The sequence below is a fragment of the Clavelina lepadiformis genome, chromosome 1 (assembly GCF_947623445.1).
Source record: "Clavelina lepadiformis chromosome 1, kaClaLepa1.1, whole genome shotgun sequence".
Classification (NCBI taxonomy): Eukaryota; Metazoa; Chordata; class Ascidiacea; order Aplousobranchia; family Clavelinidae; genus Clavelina; species Clavelina lepadiformis.
Genome location: NC_135240.1, coordinates 12927700 through 12941602, shown reverse-complemented (window position 1 = coordinate 12941602; position 13903 = coordinate 12927700). Strand labels below are relative to the sequence as shown.

General features: G+C 35.7%; 2 protein-coding genes across 7 annotated transcripts in view; one reads left to right on the top strand and one right to left on the bottom strand.

Annotated features, from left to right (window-relative positions):
* The window catches only part of LOC143473202 (dynein axonemal heavy chain 1-like), a 42649-nt gene extending 38316 nt beyond the window's left edge, over nucleotides 1-4333 (bottom strand). For 4 of the 5 annotated variants that reach the window (XM_076970082.1, XM_076970085.1, XM_076970086.1 and 1 more), the window contains exons 1-9: nucleotides 3092-3295; nucleotides 2888-2983; nucleotides 2391-2463; nucleotides 2026-2206; nucleotides 1599-1891; nucleotides 1247-1408; nucleotides 1038-1173; nucleotides 683-805; nucleotides 55-212 (exon numbers count right to left, since the gene is read on the bottom strand). In XM_076970082.1, the coding sequence (XP_076826197.1) occupies nucleotides 55-212; nucleotides 683-805; nucleotides 1038-1173; nucleotides 1247-1408; nucleotides 1599-1891; nucleotides 2026-2206; nucleotides 2391-2463; nucleotides 2888-2983; nucleotides 3092-3229 (1360 nt within the window). In that variant the 5' untranslated portion in view covers nucleotides 3230-3295. Of the gene's footprint in view, nucleotides 1-54; nucleotides 213-682; nucleotides 806-1037; nucleotides 1174-1246; nucleotides 1409-1598; nucleotides 1892-2025; nucleotides 2207-2390; nucleotides 2464-2887; nucleotides 2984-3091; nucleotides 3296-4208 lie in introns of those variants that run through there. The other variant, XM_076970083.1, reaches the window with a different exon arrangement.
* Nucleotides 4334-7615: 3282 nt separating this feature from the next.
* Nucleotides 7616-12777, top strand: LOC143471203 (uncharacterized). 2 transcript variants are annotated; one of them, XM_076969609.1, is made up of 10 exons: nucleotides 7616-8070; nucleotides 8165-8291; nucleotides 8378-8527; nucleotides 8700-8795; nucleotides 8875-8997; nucleotides 9128-9261; nucleotides 9505-9638; nucleotides 10037-10270; nucleotides 10417-10517; nucleotides 11026-12777. In XM_076969609.1, the coding sequence occupies exons 1-10, from the start codon at nucleotides 7868-7870 to the stop codon at nucleotides 11746-11748; spliced, it is 2025 nt and encodes a 674-aa protein (XP_076825724.1). In that variant the 5' UTR covers nucleotides 7616-7867; the 3' UTR covers nucleotides 11749-12777. The 2 variants fall into 2 exon arrangements, with proteins under 2 accessions (XP_076825724.1, XP_076825716.1); XM_076969601.1 differs by having other exon boundaries at nucleotides 8165-8297; nucleotides 11026-12771.
* The last annotated feature ends 1126 nt before the right edge of the window (nucleotides 12778-13903 follow it).

Genomic DNA, 13903 nt, shown 5'->3' with positions numbered 1-13903 from the left:
ATGTCGAGCGAAAAATCAGCTACAAATACATGGCAGAAAATGTTAAAACTGCACCTGATGTTGCTACAACTTTTGGCTTTGGGTCAGGAAGTGTAACATAAGCAAATGATTTGGGATTTCTTGAAACAACTTTATCAAAGGTAAGTTTGTTCATAGTTCTCATGAATTCTAAACCAACTTGTCGCTCAAGAGTTTTTGTGTAGTCTTGGAGGCTAAAAATGTTAAATAATATATTAAAAATGTTAAATAATATAATAAAACCCACCAAATTTTATACTTGATTTGTGCAAATAAGCCTGATCTGCCGTATTGGTCCCAGGTGCTGAACAATATTCGCCTCATTTGTGTGTTTTAAATTTTCAATATATTTCTCGTTAAAAATGTTATTTTTGTTGCCAGGTTTTTTCCATTCTTGTTCAAGACAGTACGCATGGCTTCGGTGTGTGCAAAAAGATAAAAAAAACTCGTGGTTTTAACTTTAGTGACAAGACGAAAAACACAAGATAACTTGTGGTTGGCAGTGTGGGCCAGAATTCCAACCAAGAGTGTTGTTGTTGTTGTGACCAAGAGTCAATGTGTTAATATTATGGAAATGATTTCTAAAGTTTTACCTGATGTTTAGCATTCCTGGCTAACAGCATTTCTGGCAGTTTCATGAAATAATTGCAGATACATTACTTACACCGGATCTTCAGTACGAAGTCCAGGTGTGGTCATTGCCTTTTTTGTCATGTTGTCAAATGACTTTGAGTCCAATTTCAAAACATTGTGATCCAGTGGCATGCAGTCAATATAAAGATTGTATCTGCAAAAATATATTAGCTAAAAGTGCCAGGTATACGTTTTATCATTGATTTGACACAATGTAATCCATTTTATATAGTTTTGTATAAAAAATAGTAAATATGTTATTAATGATATATACTACTGTACTTATTATTATATAACCAGACATGATCCATTTTTGCACATTTAGTAATGAATATGTAAAGGTGTTTAGTGAAAACAATAAACGTTCATAAACATTACATTCATACCTAATCAATCCTTCTGTTTTCTTTCTAAGTCTGTACGCTTCAGCTACACGCTGAGAAAACACTGTTGCATCTTCAGCTCGGAACATGAGCTGAATTCTTGGTATCCAATATTGGGTGGGCAAAAACATTCTGGAACCTGAAGCAAACCATGAAAAGCATCAATATAAATGTGGCAAACTGCAATCCAAAAATAACCCCTTGTACCATACCTGAACGTTGCTTTCCACCATTTACAACAGGCTGTCCTTTTGAATTCAGAATACGACCCTGATCATCAACTTTTTGTACAAGCCATAGGTTCTGTTCACTGTTATAATCCAACATACCAACATTAAACCATTTGTAGACAAGAGTTGGATCCTTGAGATCACCTAAAATGGACAGTATGTAGAATGACAACGATATCATTAACAAATGATATCAAGCCCATAGTTGATTTCGTTTGTTCAAACAATGCAGCCGTAAACACCATCAGCCACATTTTATGAAATGTTAATGGGGTAAAGGATCATAAATTATTGCAAATTAAAGATCATATAATTATTACATAATTAATTTTACTTTTGTCAACTCTGTCTTCAGTTGGTAGCAAAGCCTTTGCTGGCACCGGTTTCCGAATATTACTTTCAGCTTCAAACCCCAACTCCAACCAATCAGCAGGAGTGCGGCAATCAAATTCTGTGTTATCAAATATCTCTAGAGGCAGAAATGGTGGGAAAGGAGCTGGATCAGGAGACTTGTTAAGCTGGACCTTGTGATCGTCTGGGTAACGCTTCGGCATCAGTTTGTTATTGTCTATCCCTTTTACTTGAAGAAGGCTGGATAGCCTTTGTTTGGAATAAAGCCGCTTCCCTCTGTTAAGTACAAGTTTAATGTACATGGTGTTAAAACAGAATACTTACAATAAAGGCTGAATGTTGGTAAGAATAAATCACTTAGGCCTATAGTCATAGTAAGACACCAATCAATGCATTAAACACTTGCAAACCTTTCAATTTCAATTTTCCTGGGCACCTCTCCAGGTGGAACATAATATGGAGTTTGAACTTTGGGTTGCCATGCTTGCGTAGGAAAATCAGTTTTTGTTGTGAGCTTAGTTGTTGGACCAAATTGCTGTTCCTTTAGGATGTTTTGAAATGTTTCTTCATCAGGTGGTTGAAAAGTTGTCACTAAATTGGTGCAACTATGTTTTAGACTTTTATGTAACTTGTCTACCTTTTAATTTCAAATACATTGGTTGAAATACGTTGTGTACAATTTTTTCAACAAACATAGGTTAAACCAGTTTGAAACAAAAAGTGCTGAATATCCATAACTTACTGATCATTTAGTTAGCATTATATATAATCACACCTGAAGGAAGATGGTCCTTTTTCAGACTCTTGTACAAGTGGTCTTGTTCAACATTAGGAGCATTCGCTACATTCTGAAAGGTAAACCAAAGACAGTCACTTTCATAATACATTAAAAATTAATTTTTGATTGTGTATAATTTGAATTAAAATTATTTAAATAGTGTAGAGAAATTAAAAATAACAGTTAACCCTAGAGTGCCACCCTTTATCCTACTTTTTTATTTTACTGTATACTTCAGTGGTTCTCAACCTTACGGCTTACGGCACCCTGCAAACAACCAAAAGATTTGGCGGCACCCACAATCCAAACAAAAAAATTATAATAATTGGCATGATAATAATTTCTGCATTAAAAAAAAAAATTTCGCAACCATATTCCTGGACTAGTGATTTGTGGGCAATAACTTGTGGCACCCTTGCGAAATGTAAATGGTACCCTAGGGTGCCACCCCGGTTGAGAACCACGGGTATACTTAATAAATTTAACAGACTTACACCAAGCTGCTCAGCAGCACCTGGGTTTATAATGTCTGAATAAAAACCACGCTGGCATATTTCTAACTGCTTTGGGGTAGAGCCATCTAAAATCGTCTAAAAAGAAAAACACATAAAATGTTAAATGTGATGATATAAATTTAAAAACAAAAGAACAAAAAGAGTAATTAATAAAAATTGTGTTAAAAAGTTTAAAAAGCATACATGTTTTGATCGGATGCTCAAACGTGATGCCTGAGCTGATGGTAATCTTCTGCTGCTCCCAGGTGCTGTTTGTGGGGGAAAGGGGTTATTTTGGCTCGAACCACCTCCATAATCGTATCCATTTGGATAACCATTCATGTTATAGCTTAGCCCTAAGTCAACATAAACCTAAAGGCTAATTATATTGTTTACCTGTATGTAAACATAAACTAAATAAAGGGTAAATTTCTACCATCTATCAAAACCATCATAAAGAAAAAAGTTAAATCAACTAAAGTAACTATTTCACCATCTGATAATGGTGTTGACCTTTTAAGATGAAAGTAAGACGAAAAAGTAAAGAAAAAAGATACTATAAAGTTAGATTTCATTTATAGCAGTTGTATAGAAGTTAGAGGCAGTGAATGGACTGAATGTTAGTAATTTGATTTTACTCATTTTTAAGCATTTTCGTTGTTAATTAAGTTAACATGTGACTAAGAAAAATTGATTTAAATGCAAATTTTTCCACTGAAATAAGATCTACCTAAATAAAATAACAGGTATTAATAGTGTAGTATGGTATCATGATGTTTATATCTTCAGACTGATGAAAGTCTGCATATGACTTAAACTTGTTTATCATTCATTTTTGTATAACACTTTTAGAATGGTCATTCAATTCAAATCAAAACTGTAGGCACCGTAATTCAACCTGTGGACACTTCAGTTTGCGAATAATTCTACTTGGGTCTATTTGACACAAAGACAATTCAAAAGAAACCAAAACTCACAGCAATGATGGAAATAGCACAGTCAATAATTATATTATATATTAATGTTCAAATGAAAGCCCGGTAAAAGGAACTTGAAAACCTTCTACACGTTATTTTAGATCCGCACATTACAAAGTCATCTTAATGACTGCATCAAGTAGGGAAAACTGAGGTTAATGCTTATGCCCTATTCTTAATCCATGAAATTAGTTGCTGTTATGAGAGCCCAACAGACCGCTGCAAGCAAGCTTATCTGAAAAACCTATAGGCAGATATTGAAGTGTATCTTCCCTATCATAATTGGAAACTGTGGATTTAATTATTAATTATCATTGGATTGAACCTTCTAAATGATGAATTACCAATGGGCTGAATTGAGTTGTTCACAGGTTGGATTGTACTTAAGATAAATGGTCCTTAGTCGAAATGATGGATCATTGCCAAACCATATCAGAATTTAGTGAGTTACAAGATCACCATGACAAGTATACAACTATGAAAAAAAAAGAGGCAACTCAGTTAAGAAATTTTGCACTCACAAATTGTCCAGGCTTAAGTTGGTATGTGAAACAGGTTTTTAGTAATCGTTTGTGATCTTGTGTTAAAATCTAAATAAACAAGTACTGTGTGCATTTCTGAATATTTCATTAAAATGAGCTGCACAAAGCTACTTACACAAAATTTCTGCTTGGTTTGGAAATGTAAGCAATCGAAATGTCCAAAAAAGGCATGTGATAAAGTGACTTACTACTGCAACAATTTTTTGTTGGAATAAACTTCTAGATTTCCTAAAAGGACAAGTTGTATGGAAATATGTAGTCCAAGTTTAACATTCGGACATTATGATTAAACTACGAGGAAGATTTAGCATAGAAATTTTAAATTAGATATCTCATGTAAGGATGTATTCAGAATACATCAGTCCCACTGGTATTTTAATAATGCATAAAGGTCATAACATTTGCAATATAATAATAACTATTAACATAAAGTTGTTTATCTCGTACTCATGATGGTTGTGATATTATACATTTATGGGTTGGTATTGGACATAATCTAGTGGTAGAAATTTAATGTTTAAAATAACTAAAACAACTACTAATCTAGAACAATTGTACAACATAGCTTAGTTTACAAGTAGCCATTCTAGTAGCACAACTAGAGAAGTAGGCCTAAGGCATTTTAAAAAAAGAAATCATTCGTGCAAAGACCAAGTTTTTGGCGTGATTACATACACTAAAATTTCAATTCTTTGTTTATTTATTACAAATTCATGCTCAAACAACCTAGCTTGCCTTGTTTGTTTATTATGAATTTGGGTGAAAATGAAAAAGTTTGGCATGCACATTGATTTATCTTCTACATTCAGGTGTCACAGTTCCCACTATGGCAAATAGAATGCTGTTTTCTAAGGTTAGTTATGCCCATTGTTAAACTAGCGATTATTCTTGAGTATTTTGACCAATGTCTAACTGGTATATCAATTAGGCTAGCCTGAAAACTCTCCTTTTTAACTATTCATACTTACAACAGCTTTTGTTTCCAAAACATAAATTTATTACTGGTAAACTATTTTACTTTCTAACACCAAAGTTATTTGAGCAGCAGAACTTGGATTACGTGTTTACTGTAGTTTATAGCCTAATGGCCAGCGAGTTTAATGATCTTTACTGGTTTCAGGTCCAAAAGCCTGTTTTCCTTTGGACCAACAGTCTTTCAGTTTCTGATCTAGTTACTGAATGCATTAAAATGAGTTTTAACTGAGAAAATTTCCAATAACCTTTTACGCTGAGACTAAGTAGAGATAACAAAAAATTATAAACAAAATAACAGTAAAGCACATAATTTACACACGACTAATGGACTACCAGCCTAGGTCTACTGACCTATTTCTATTTGAATGGTTAAGTTTAACATTTAACTTAATATTTTATGCCAAACCGTGCCAAAGTTAAAAGCGTTATTTATCAAACGTTACTCACATTTAAAAGTTTAGGTCACCACCGATACAGCAGTGGCCCGGTACAACTGAGAGTGAGACCTTGAGCAAACTTTTTAAGTACCGGTACCGTATCGAGAGCTAGTTTCCTACTTTTTTCAGCAGGATTCGAGGAATACTCATTGGCATGACAACTAACGTTCAGCTTGAAATAAGAACAGGCATATTTATGACATTTTTATAACTGTAAACTATTTAGGATTTTTACTGACAACTGAAGAAGAAAATAAACAAAGTAGCAATAAAACATAAACAATATTCAACTTAAAATAACAGTTATCTTTTACTAAAGACAAAATAATATAGTATATTATTGCTTTATTAACCTCGTATTTTAATGCTAGCCGTAGATGATACAGTATGGAGTTATGGTATGGCATGATAATAATTAACCTGTAACTTGTGACTGGGAAAGGTCTTAGCAAGACCCGGTTATGATTGCTCATTGCTCGAGCCCCGAGTAACAATACATAACACAAAATAGCAGGTAGTGTTAGGTTCAATTACGCGCTGGTTCAACTTTAAACAAATTTAGTTTAATTTCTACCGATAATTTCTCTACAAGCTTGGTTGTCTAATGTTTATTCAAATTGCACCATAAAAAGTTTAGTTTAGTTTAGTTTCTAAGAACTGAGGTTTTGCTACTTTTTGCTTACGTATCAAGTATACGTTTTGGTGATTAAAATTTACTTTTTTGTTTAGCACATTCCTACTGCAGAAAAATAAGAAACTCTTGAAGAGACACGCGTAAATATTTTATTTAAAGGCCTGAAAGAATTGTGTTTAGCTTTAAAATCAGTTTTGTGGCGGTGTTGCAGTGGATGGGTTATAGTTAACTAAGTGTCAGATCTCGGAAAAACATCGGCGATCATGAACCTCCAAGCCTCTCTGTCATTGGATATGGAGATGATGTCGTTGTTTTTGATATTTAAGTGTGTGGACTATTTATTGATACTATTGTTGAGATATGTCGATTTTGTCGTCCTCTACTTCGTTTTTCCAGCCTAAGCTTCAGATTGGCTTCATCAAAAACTGTTTTTAGGCCTGGACCTGGGGTTATTTCGAAAGTCGAATCTTTATTTCTTAACTTAGCAGAGCACGAGCGAAGTAGCTAAGTAGCCTATGCACAAACATATGTACATATCTTATACGTCATTTTTTCAAAGTATTTAAATTCAAAAAATTGCCAAAAATTCAGATCAAACCATGAATATGTTGCAGGCTGCATATGTTTGTCATGTTTTGGGCAATCATAGTATAAAATTCATAACCTCCATAGAAACGCTAATCGCAACGTTCTAAGAATATTTTCATGAATACTTTTTCAAAAATGAATGTTACGTTATGAAGGCTATGTTGTAGATGAATATTACAAAGCAGTTTACTTCTGTTAACTATACCCATGTAGTAGCCTATGGTAGCCTATTCTGTGCGTGATTTCCACAAATGCAGTAACCTATTGAGATACAAGCAGTCTGTGTGTTATGCAGTCGAAGGTTGTCATGTTTGCGTATAATACGAATAGGACTCAACCTTAGGGAGATGAATTGACCATGAGTGTTCTTTTCAAAGTATTTTGAGTAGAGTGAAGATAAATACCACGTGATCAAGATAACGAAACTTATCGCTTTGCTTACGTCATGTCTGAAAGGCCAAACAACTGCAAGTAGGTGAGTGTGACGTAAGAAGCAATTAATAGAGATCTGGATTTCTTTAACAGAGATGGCAGCTCTCTAACAAAGCCATTTTTTGTTTAGGTTGGTAGAGTAAGGTTGTATAACCTGCGTGATGATGTCAATGTATTTAAACTAGTTTTATGGTTTAAAAAAGCAGTTAAATGTTAGGCTACAGATTTCGGAAAGTAAGTAAGCAGAAAAATGTGATTTGAATTTGAAACAATTCTGTTAATACATTAGTGCATACGCTGACAGATGTACAACGAAATTGTGGAAAATTATATACATGATATATTACACAAGAATATTATTTTTCTGACGACTTGAGCAAATTTTACATTTTGAAATGGAAGCTTTACGACTAATGAATTCGACTCCAACGAGCAGTAGCTATGAAGAAATTGAAAAATTACTTTCCTGCCCTATTTGCCTTGAAGTTTTTACAAAACCCGTTGTCATATTGCCATGTCAACACAATTTGTGTCGAAAGTGCGCGAATGACATATTTCAAAGCAGAGGAACCCCAATGGGCTCTGGCGGAAGATTCAGGTACCCCGTATGAGAAGCTATTTATCTTTTTTTCGTTAACACGTTTGGTTGTAACACACTAAGTTATATAATAGTTCATTTTTAATTTCTCCAGATGCCCTAACTGTCGCTACGAAGTGGTTTTAGATCGACATGGTGTTTATGGTTTGCAGCGAAATTTATTAGTTGAAAACATCATTGATATGTACCAATCTGACAACAGAAAACCTTCATTTATGAAGGTGGAGGTACCTTGCTTTAGACATTTGATTTTAAATTGCCATATTAGTTAAAAATGTAAAACTATAACGCTGCCATCATTTTACAGCAAACGATTATGTGCGAAGAACACGAAGATGAAAAGGTCAACATCTACTGTATAACCTGCCAGAAACCCACCTGCTCGCTATGTAAGGTTTTTGGCCAGCACAAAGACTGCACTGTTTCTCCTATGGATAAAGTTTACAAAGACCAAAAGGTAAAGGATATAATCTTAGGTCATCATCGTCCGCCTAACGGTTCTCCAGGGAAATGCTTTTCCCATTGTTATTCTTCTGAACAGTGTCAGTACGTATATTTATGCTATAAGAGTATAAGTTATATGCACTCGTAATTTTATTTGTAATTTCATCTTAATTGCAAATATACAGAGAGAAATTTCCGATGCAATTGCCATACTTGTCTCAGGAAATGACAGGCTGCAAGCAATTGTTACACAGACGGAAGAAATAGGTAAAATGACCGAGGTGAGAGCCGTTATTTTAGCGTAAATTTATCAAGGCCTTAACTGGACAATCTCCGTGTTCAAAGAAAATTTTTTCTTAGTGTAACGGACGAACTGTAAAAACCAATTTATGCGAAGCCTTCGATAAACTTTACGCCATCCTAGAAGAGCGAAAAAACGATTTGATAGCGAAAATAACCGCAGATGTACAAGAAAGAAATCAAGTACCTCAGTTTGTACTTTTTTATGAAGCACTTTTTATACTTTATGTACTTTCCGGAATGGTCGCCAATATGCGCAATTTTGCAGCAATATTTTGAATTCCATGACATTCTGTTTTGCTCACTTGTACAGGTTTTGCAAGAAATGCTGAAAAACTACGGACAACAATTGGAGGGTGCGAGTAAGCTTATGGAAGCTTCACTGGCTTTATTAGAAGAACGCAGCATTCCGCAATTTCTCAATGTTTCCCGAGATATGATAAAACAGTAAGCTAAAAAGAGGCGACGATCTATTGCTCTAAACTCTTTTGCATGTACCGTATAAATAATGTAACAAATATTTATTTCACGAGGTGAGCACTGAGCAGTTTATGAAGTATAAGAAATGACGTATAACTAATTCCCCGCATGCTACCAATTGCAATTCTCTGTAAACTTCAAAATTAACGGTGATGAAGGATGATTCACATTAACGCTTATAAAGTCAAACATAATTTTGTTGTTGTGCAGAGTGCTGGCTGCAGCAAGAGCTTCAGAAGTACGAAAGCCCCCATTTAATATACAGGTAATGGATGAATTTAAAGTGAACTTCAACTCCCAAGAGAACCTGCTCAAGCAACTTGACTTTATTCCTACGAGCGAAGGTGACTGAAAATTTTGACTTTCATCATAATGGAAGTCCGTTGCTAAATTCTGATTTATATTTATAGACTTAGATTTATAGACTTAACTGTAATTAAAGCAGCATTTGATTCTAATAATTTGGCAATATTCTTTTTGTAAGCTATATAGCATACTAATATTTAAGTAGTGTAATTTCTGTCGTTTCACTTCAATGTAGGGCTTTGCAAAGTTTCAGACTCGTTTTAGACTATATAAGCATAACATCATTTTATTACTGAATTAGCACTTCAAACTATGCTATCATTTATCCTTTACTGTTGTTTTTCTATCCTAAACATAAGGATAGAAAAGGATGTGCTATCTGAAAGTTATATATCTTGTTAAAGAAAAACTCAACGCATTACTTTCCACTTTGCAGACCCGTCATCATCAACCCAGAGTGAAAATGACGGTCATCCTCAAAATAGAGCCGACGAACCATCGGATAAAGGAGAAACGAGACCACCTCATGCTATCAATCAATCTGATTCTGATGATGAAATCGAGTTGACCGCAGAAGATGAAGGAGCTGATACCGATGACACCGCTGCAACTTCTGTCACGTCAAGAAGTGATGTTGGGAGTTCTCGTGGAGGTCGAAGACTATCAACAGGCACGACAGTCTGGTCTCATACAATGTTTTCTTCTTTACTTTATTTTTTAGATTTACTTCAGAATTTGCGCTGCTTCTTTAAATTTCCAATAGAGTTCGATTTATACAACACCATTATACTTGTATATTATTTATATCTGGTGCAGAACTCGGCGTACAGGCTTCCCCTTCACGTAGCAGGCATTCAACCGCAAGTCCAGTTGTTAGTAATTCAGGAGAACAGCAGAGACGAATTAATAAAGAGGAGGTATTATTTTAAATGCGATGTCCCATAACATATTAGCGTATATACTAAACTCACCGTTAAATCTTCATTTATATTCACATGTATATTACCATACAAATTCATACTTTCAGATCACTTCTCTTGTTGTATTTTTATAGCTTTACGATAGTCACAGTTTGTACTTTGCGCTTACAGAGTCATCATTGGGGACAGTTGTGGTGACTTTTGTACATCATTGTATCACTTGCTTGACTTCACGCTTTAAGTTCAACAGCTAAGCCACATCAACATCTTTAATGTATTTTGTACAAATATACCCTGCTTATATGCTCGCATTGTGACTCCCATCGTACCTTGTTTCATCTTCAATTTTTGTTGTCATCTGATCCAACATAGACATTGCGTGTAGACGTTAAAAACGGCTTTACTTCAAGTCATGTTACTGTCATCTTTGCATATCAACATCTTTGTGGATAAATGCTTATCCGCTCAATAAGATTTAATAACATTTTGGTGATTTTGCTTCTAGCAATTTACCTTTCCCATAATCAAAAAGGGGCGGTGGTATGACAGATACGTGAGGCAGTTGCCAGCACCAATGCCTGCACCCAGTTTGACGGCAACACCGATTATCACGTCGGCACCAATGGAATCGACAGCGTTTGCCAAAGTAACCATACCAGATTACAACCCTGACGACGAAAAAAAATCTCAATCCTCCGATGACAGGCCGTCGTCTCCAAGTGTTAATTCATGTTTAGACAGCGACGATGTGGACAGGGAAATAGAAAAGTTGCTTGTTCCAAGGCGAAGAAGGTGGATATCTTCCTTGCACTCATCTAATGAAGAGTCTGAAACTTCCTCGCCCAGATCTTCTCCACCGTCCATTCTGCTTCAACGTCACCATTATTACCGCAGTGACTCACCTTTGTCTAGACATACAACGGTGATTCATCGACCATCGGGCTCTTCTCCTGTAAATTTTCAGCTGCAAGATGATGCGGTTTTAAAACCTCCTACGCGCAGACATCGGTATAGCAGAGATGATGAAACTTCCTCCAAGAATCAACTTTATCAAAAACAGTCGTTAACAAGCGACCAACCCGTCCACAATCTCTCTAGGGATTCTTCTGTGGAACACCTTTCCCAACAGACTATCACAGAGCATTTACCCAATAGTCAACATCGAAGACCACGACAGTATGGTTCCCACAGACGACGAACATGGTCGCATCTTCTCGATAAAAAATGAATTTGCTTGCTGTTTAACATAAATTAAATGGCAATGTGTGTACAAAACTGATACAAGTGTTTTGGTAATACTTTTGCATGATTTACGAACCAGGTTTAGAGGGAGTATTTTATTTCTGCTGCTGACTCTGTTTGTGCACTAGAAACCGGAACACGATATTAGTTACCGAATGGTAAGCAACAACATCTGCATTTCAAATTAGTTTATTGTTACGGTTTGAGTTTGAAAAAAACAAGAAGAAAGCACTTGAAAGTGTATGTGATCTCAATAAATCTTTTCCACATTGTAAAGTTGTAAGCTACAAAGCATTTGTTTGATAAGTTGAAGAATTTGGCTTATAGTGTTTCAGTTGTGTGTGTTGTTTATGATGACTTAAAGTGCAAGTGCAACGCTAAATATATTGGTTTTATACAAAATACGTAACCCAATATGTAAACAAAGTTCTTATATATAAAAACTACAGTACTTAATACCATAGTACAAGGGTGGCCAACCAGTCAGAGACTAAGAGCCTCACTTCTTACTGTGTTAACCGCAAAGAGCCACATCATACACATTATTATTTATGACGCTTTTTCTTATTACGTTATAATTAATACTGCATCAGATATTGTTTCAGTTTCATCATCTTTATTCTGGGTCGAAAACTGATGTAATCAGTCATTATTTAGCAAATATCAATTGAACATTAGCCAGTAGAGATTACTATTCTGTATTATTTATCTGCCTAAAATGGGTAAAATGTGCTCTCTTTTGGAGGTTCAATGTGAATGAAAGAGCCGCATAATACCGGGCAAAGAGCCGCGGGTAGGCCAGGCCTGCCATAGTACATCCAAGTAGGTTTTGTATCAAACTTCGCGAGTGTTTTAAACTTCACACAGACAAAACAAAACAAGATATTTTTTACACGCCAACCACAAGCTTATTTGGGTGGGGGAATCTTAAGCCGTGTCCCCCCTCACGAACCCAGTTTTGGGACAATCAGCAATTTTACGTTTTAATACGAAAGGAAATGCATTTTTTTCAAAGCGTCTAAAAATTTTGAAACTCTTGGTAACTTATATAGGCTACTAAAAGTGTGATTGCCAAGTGCCAACCGTTGCCGTGCTGTACCAGATTGTGGGCCCTGTTTAAACCAAATGGAAATCTTGCTGTAGAATGTTCGTTCCCCGTATAAATGGAAGGTTTTCTTTACTTAATTGTGTATACCGTTTGTTTGCACAATTGTCTGCCTCGCTTTTCAACACGCCTCGCTTATTACTCCATGCATTTAAACCTGCGCGACATACGTGAGTGTTATATTACAATCTGTTTGGGCTGGATTGTGCCAAATCTTCAAACCGTGTGTTCCACTGCCAGAAGCCGAACTAAAGCCTTTTATGTCGAGCTTATGTGAATTAATTGGCAAGGTCCAGGTCACCAGGTTAACGTTGGGCTCTCACGAAAGTTTAACGGCATTCTTGTAAGCGCGAAAAAGATAAGCTGAAATAAGCCCTGTTACGTGAAGGCCTGTGTGTTCCAACCCACGCTGAAGTCACGCCAAAACATAAAAAAGTTTGAAGGCCATTGATCAAAAAAAGGAGATACTAGGCCTCAAAGCTTAAGCTGTTTTAAACACGGCTTCTTTATGTTTTATATGATCACAAACCCAAGTCATAGGTTGATTGGTTCTGGTCTTCCAGGTTGTGCCGATGAAGTACGTCTATTGATACGTCACCGCAAGCTAGATGAAGTGGCTCTCCTCTTTTGATTTTGTTTCGGTGTTTACTTTACTTTGTTTACGTCGCTGTTTCGGTGCGTATTCCTGTGTTATTTTTTGTACATTGTTGCCACTTGGTTTGTACTGCTTGTGAGTATTGCCCAATGCCCAGGATGTTTTAAGGAATGCTGTATCATAGACAGGATGTTTCTATTTTCTGAGACCTTCATGAGGGTTATTTCCAAGATGGATAGTTTCTTTCCGATGGTTACGTTCTTACGTGGATTTGATATGGTATCGCAAGAACCAATCTGCTGAGATCATTACTGAAGAAACCATGCCTTACGAAACGGCTTTTTACAAAAGCTCGACGCAAATTCCTTTGCTAAGTCCTCCCCTGTGTTTCTCATTCGACGTCTTCAGGTATCTGTACCTCCCTAGACCCTCGCCTACTTG

What these genes read in the sequence shown, in the direction of transcription:
- LOC143471203 (XM_076969601.1), top strand. Translation starts at nt 7,868, where the DNA reads ATGGAAGCTTTACGACTAATGAATTCGACTCCAACGAGCAGTAGCTAT. An exon ending in CTTCATTTATGAAGGTGGAG is followed by an intron (nt 8,298 to 8,377) that starts GTACCTTGCTTT and finishes ATCATTTTACAG; the next exon opens with CAAACGATTATGTGCGAAGA. An exon ending in AAATAGGTAAAATGACCGAG is followed by an intron (nt 8,796 to 8,874) that starts GTGAGAGCCGTT and finishes ATTTTTTCTTAG; the next exon opens with TGTAACGGACGAACTGTAAA.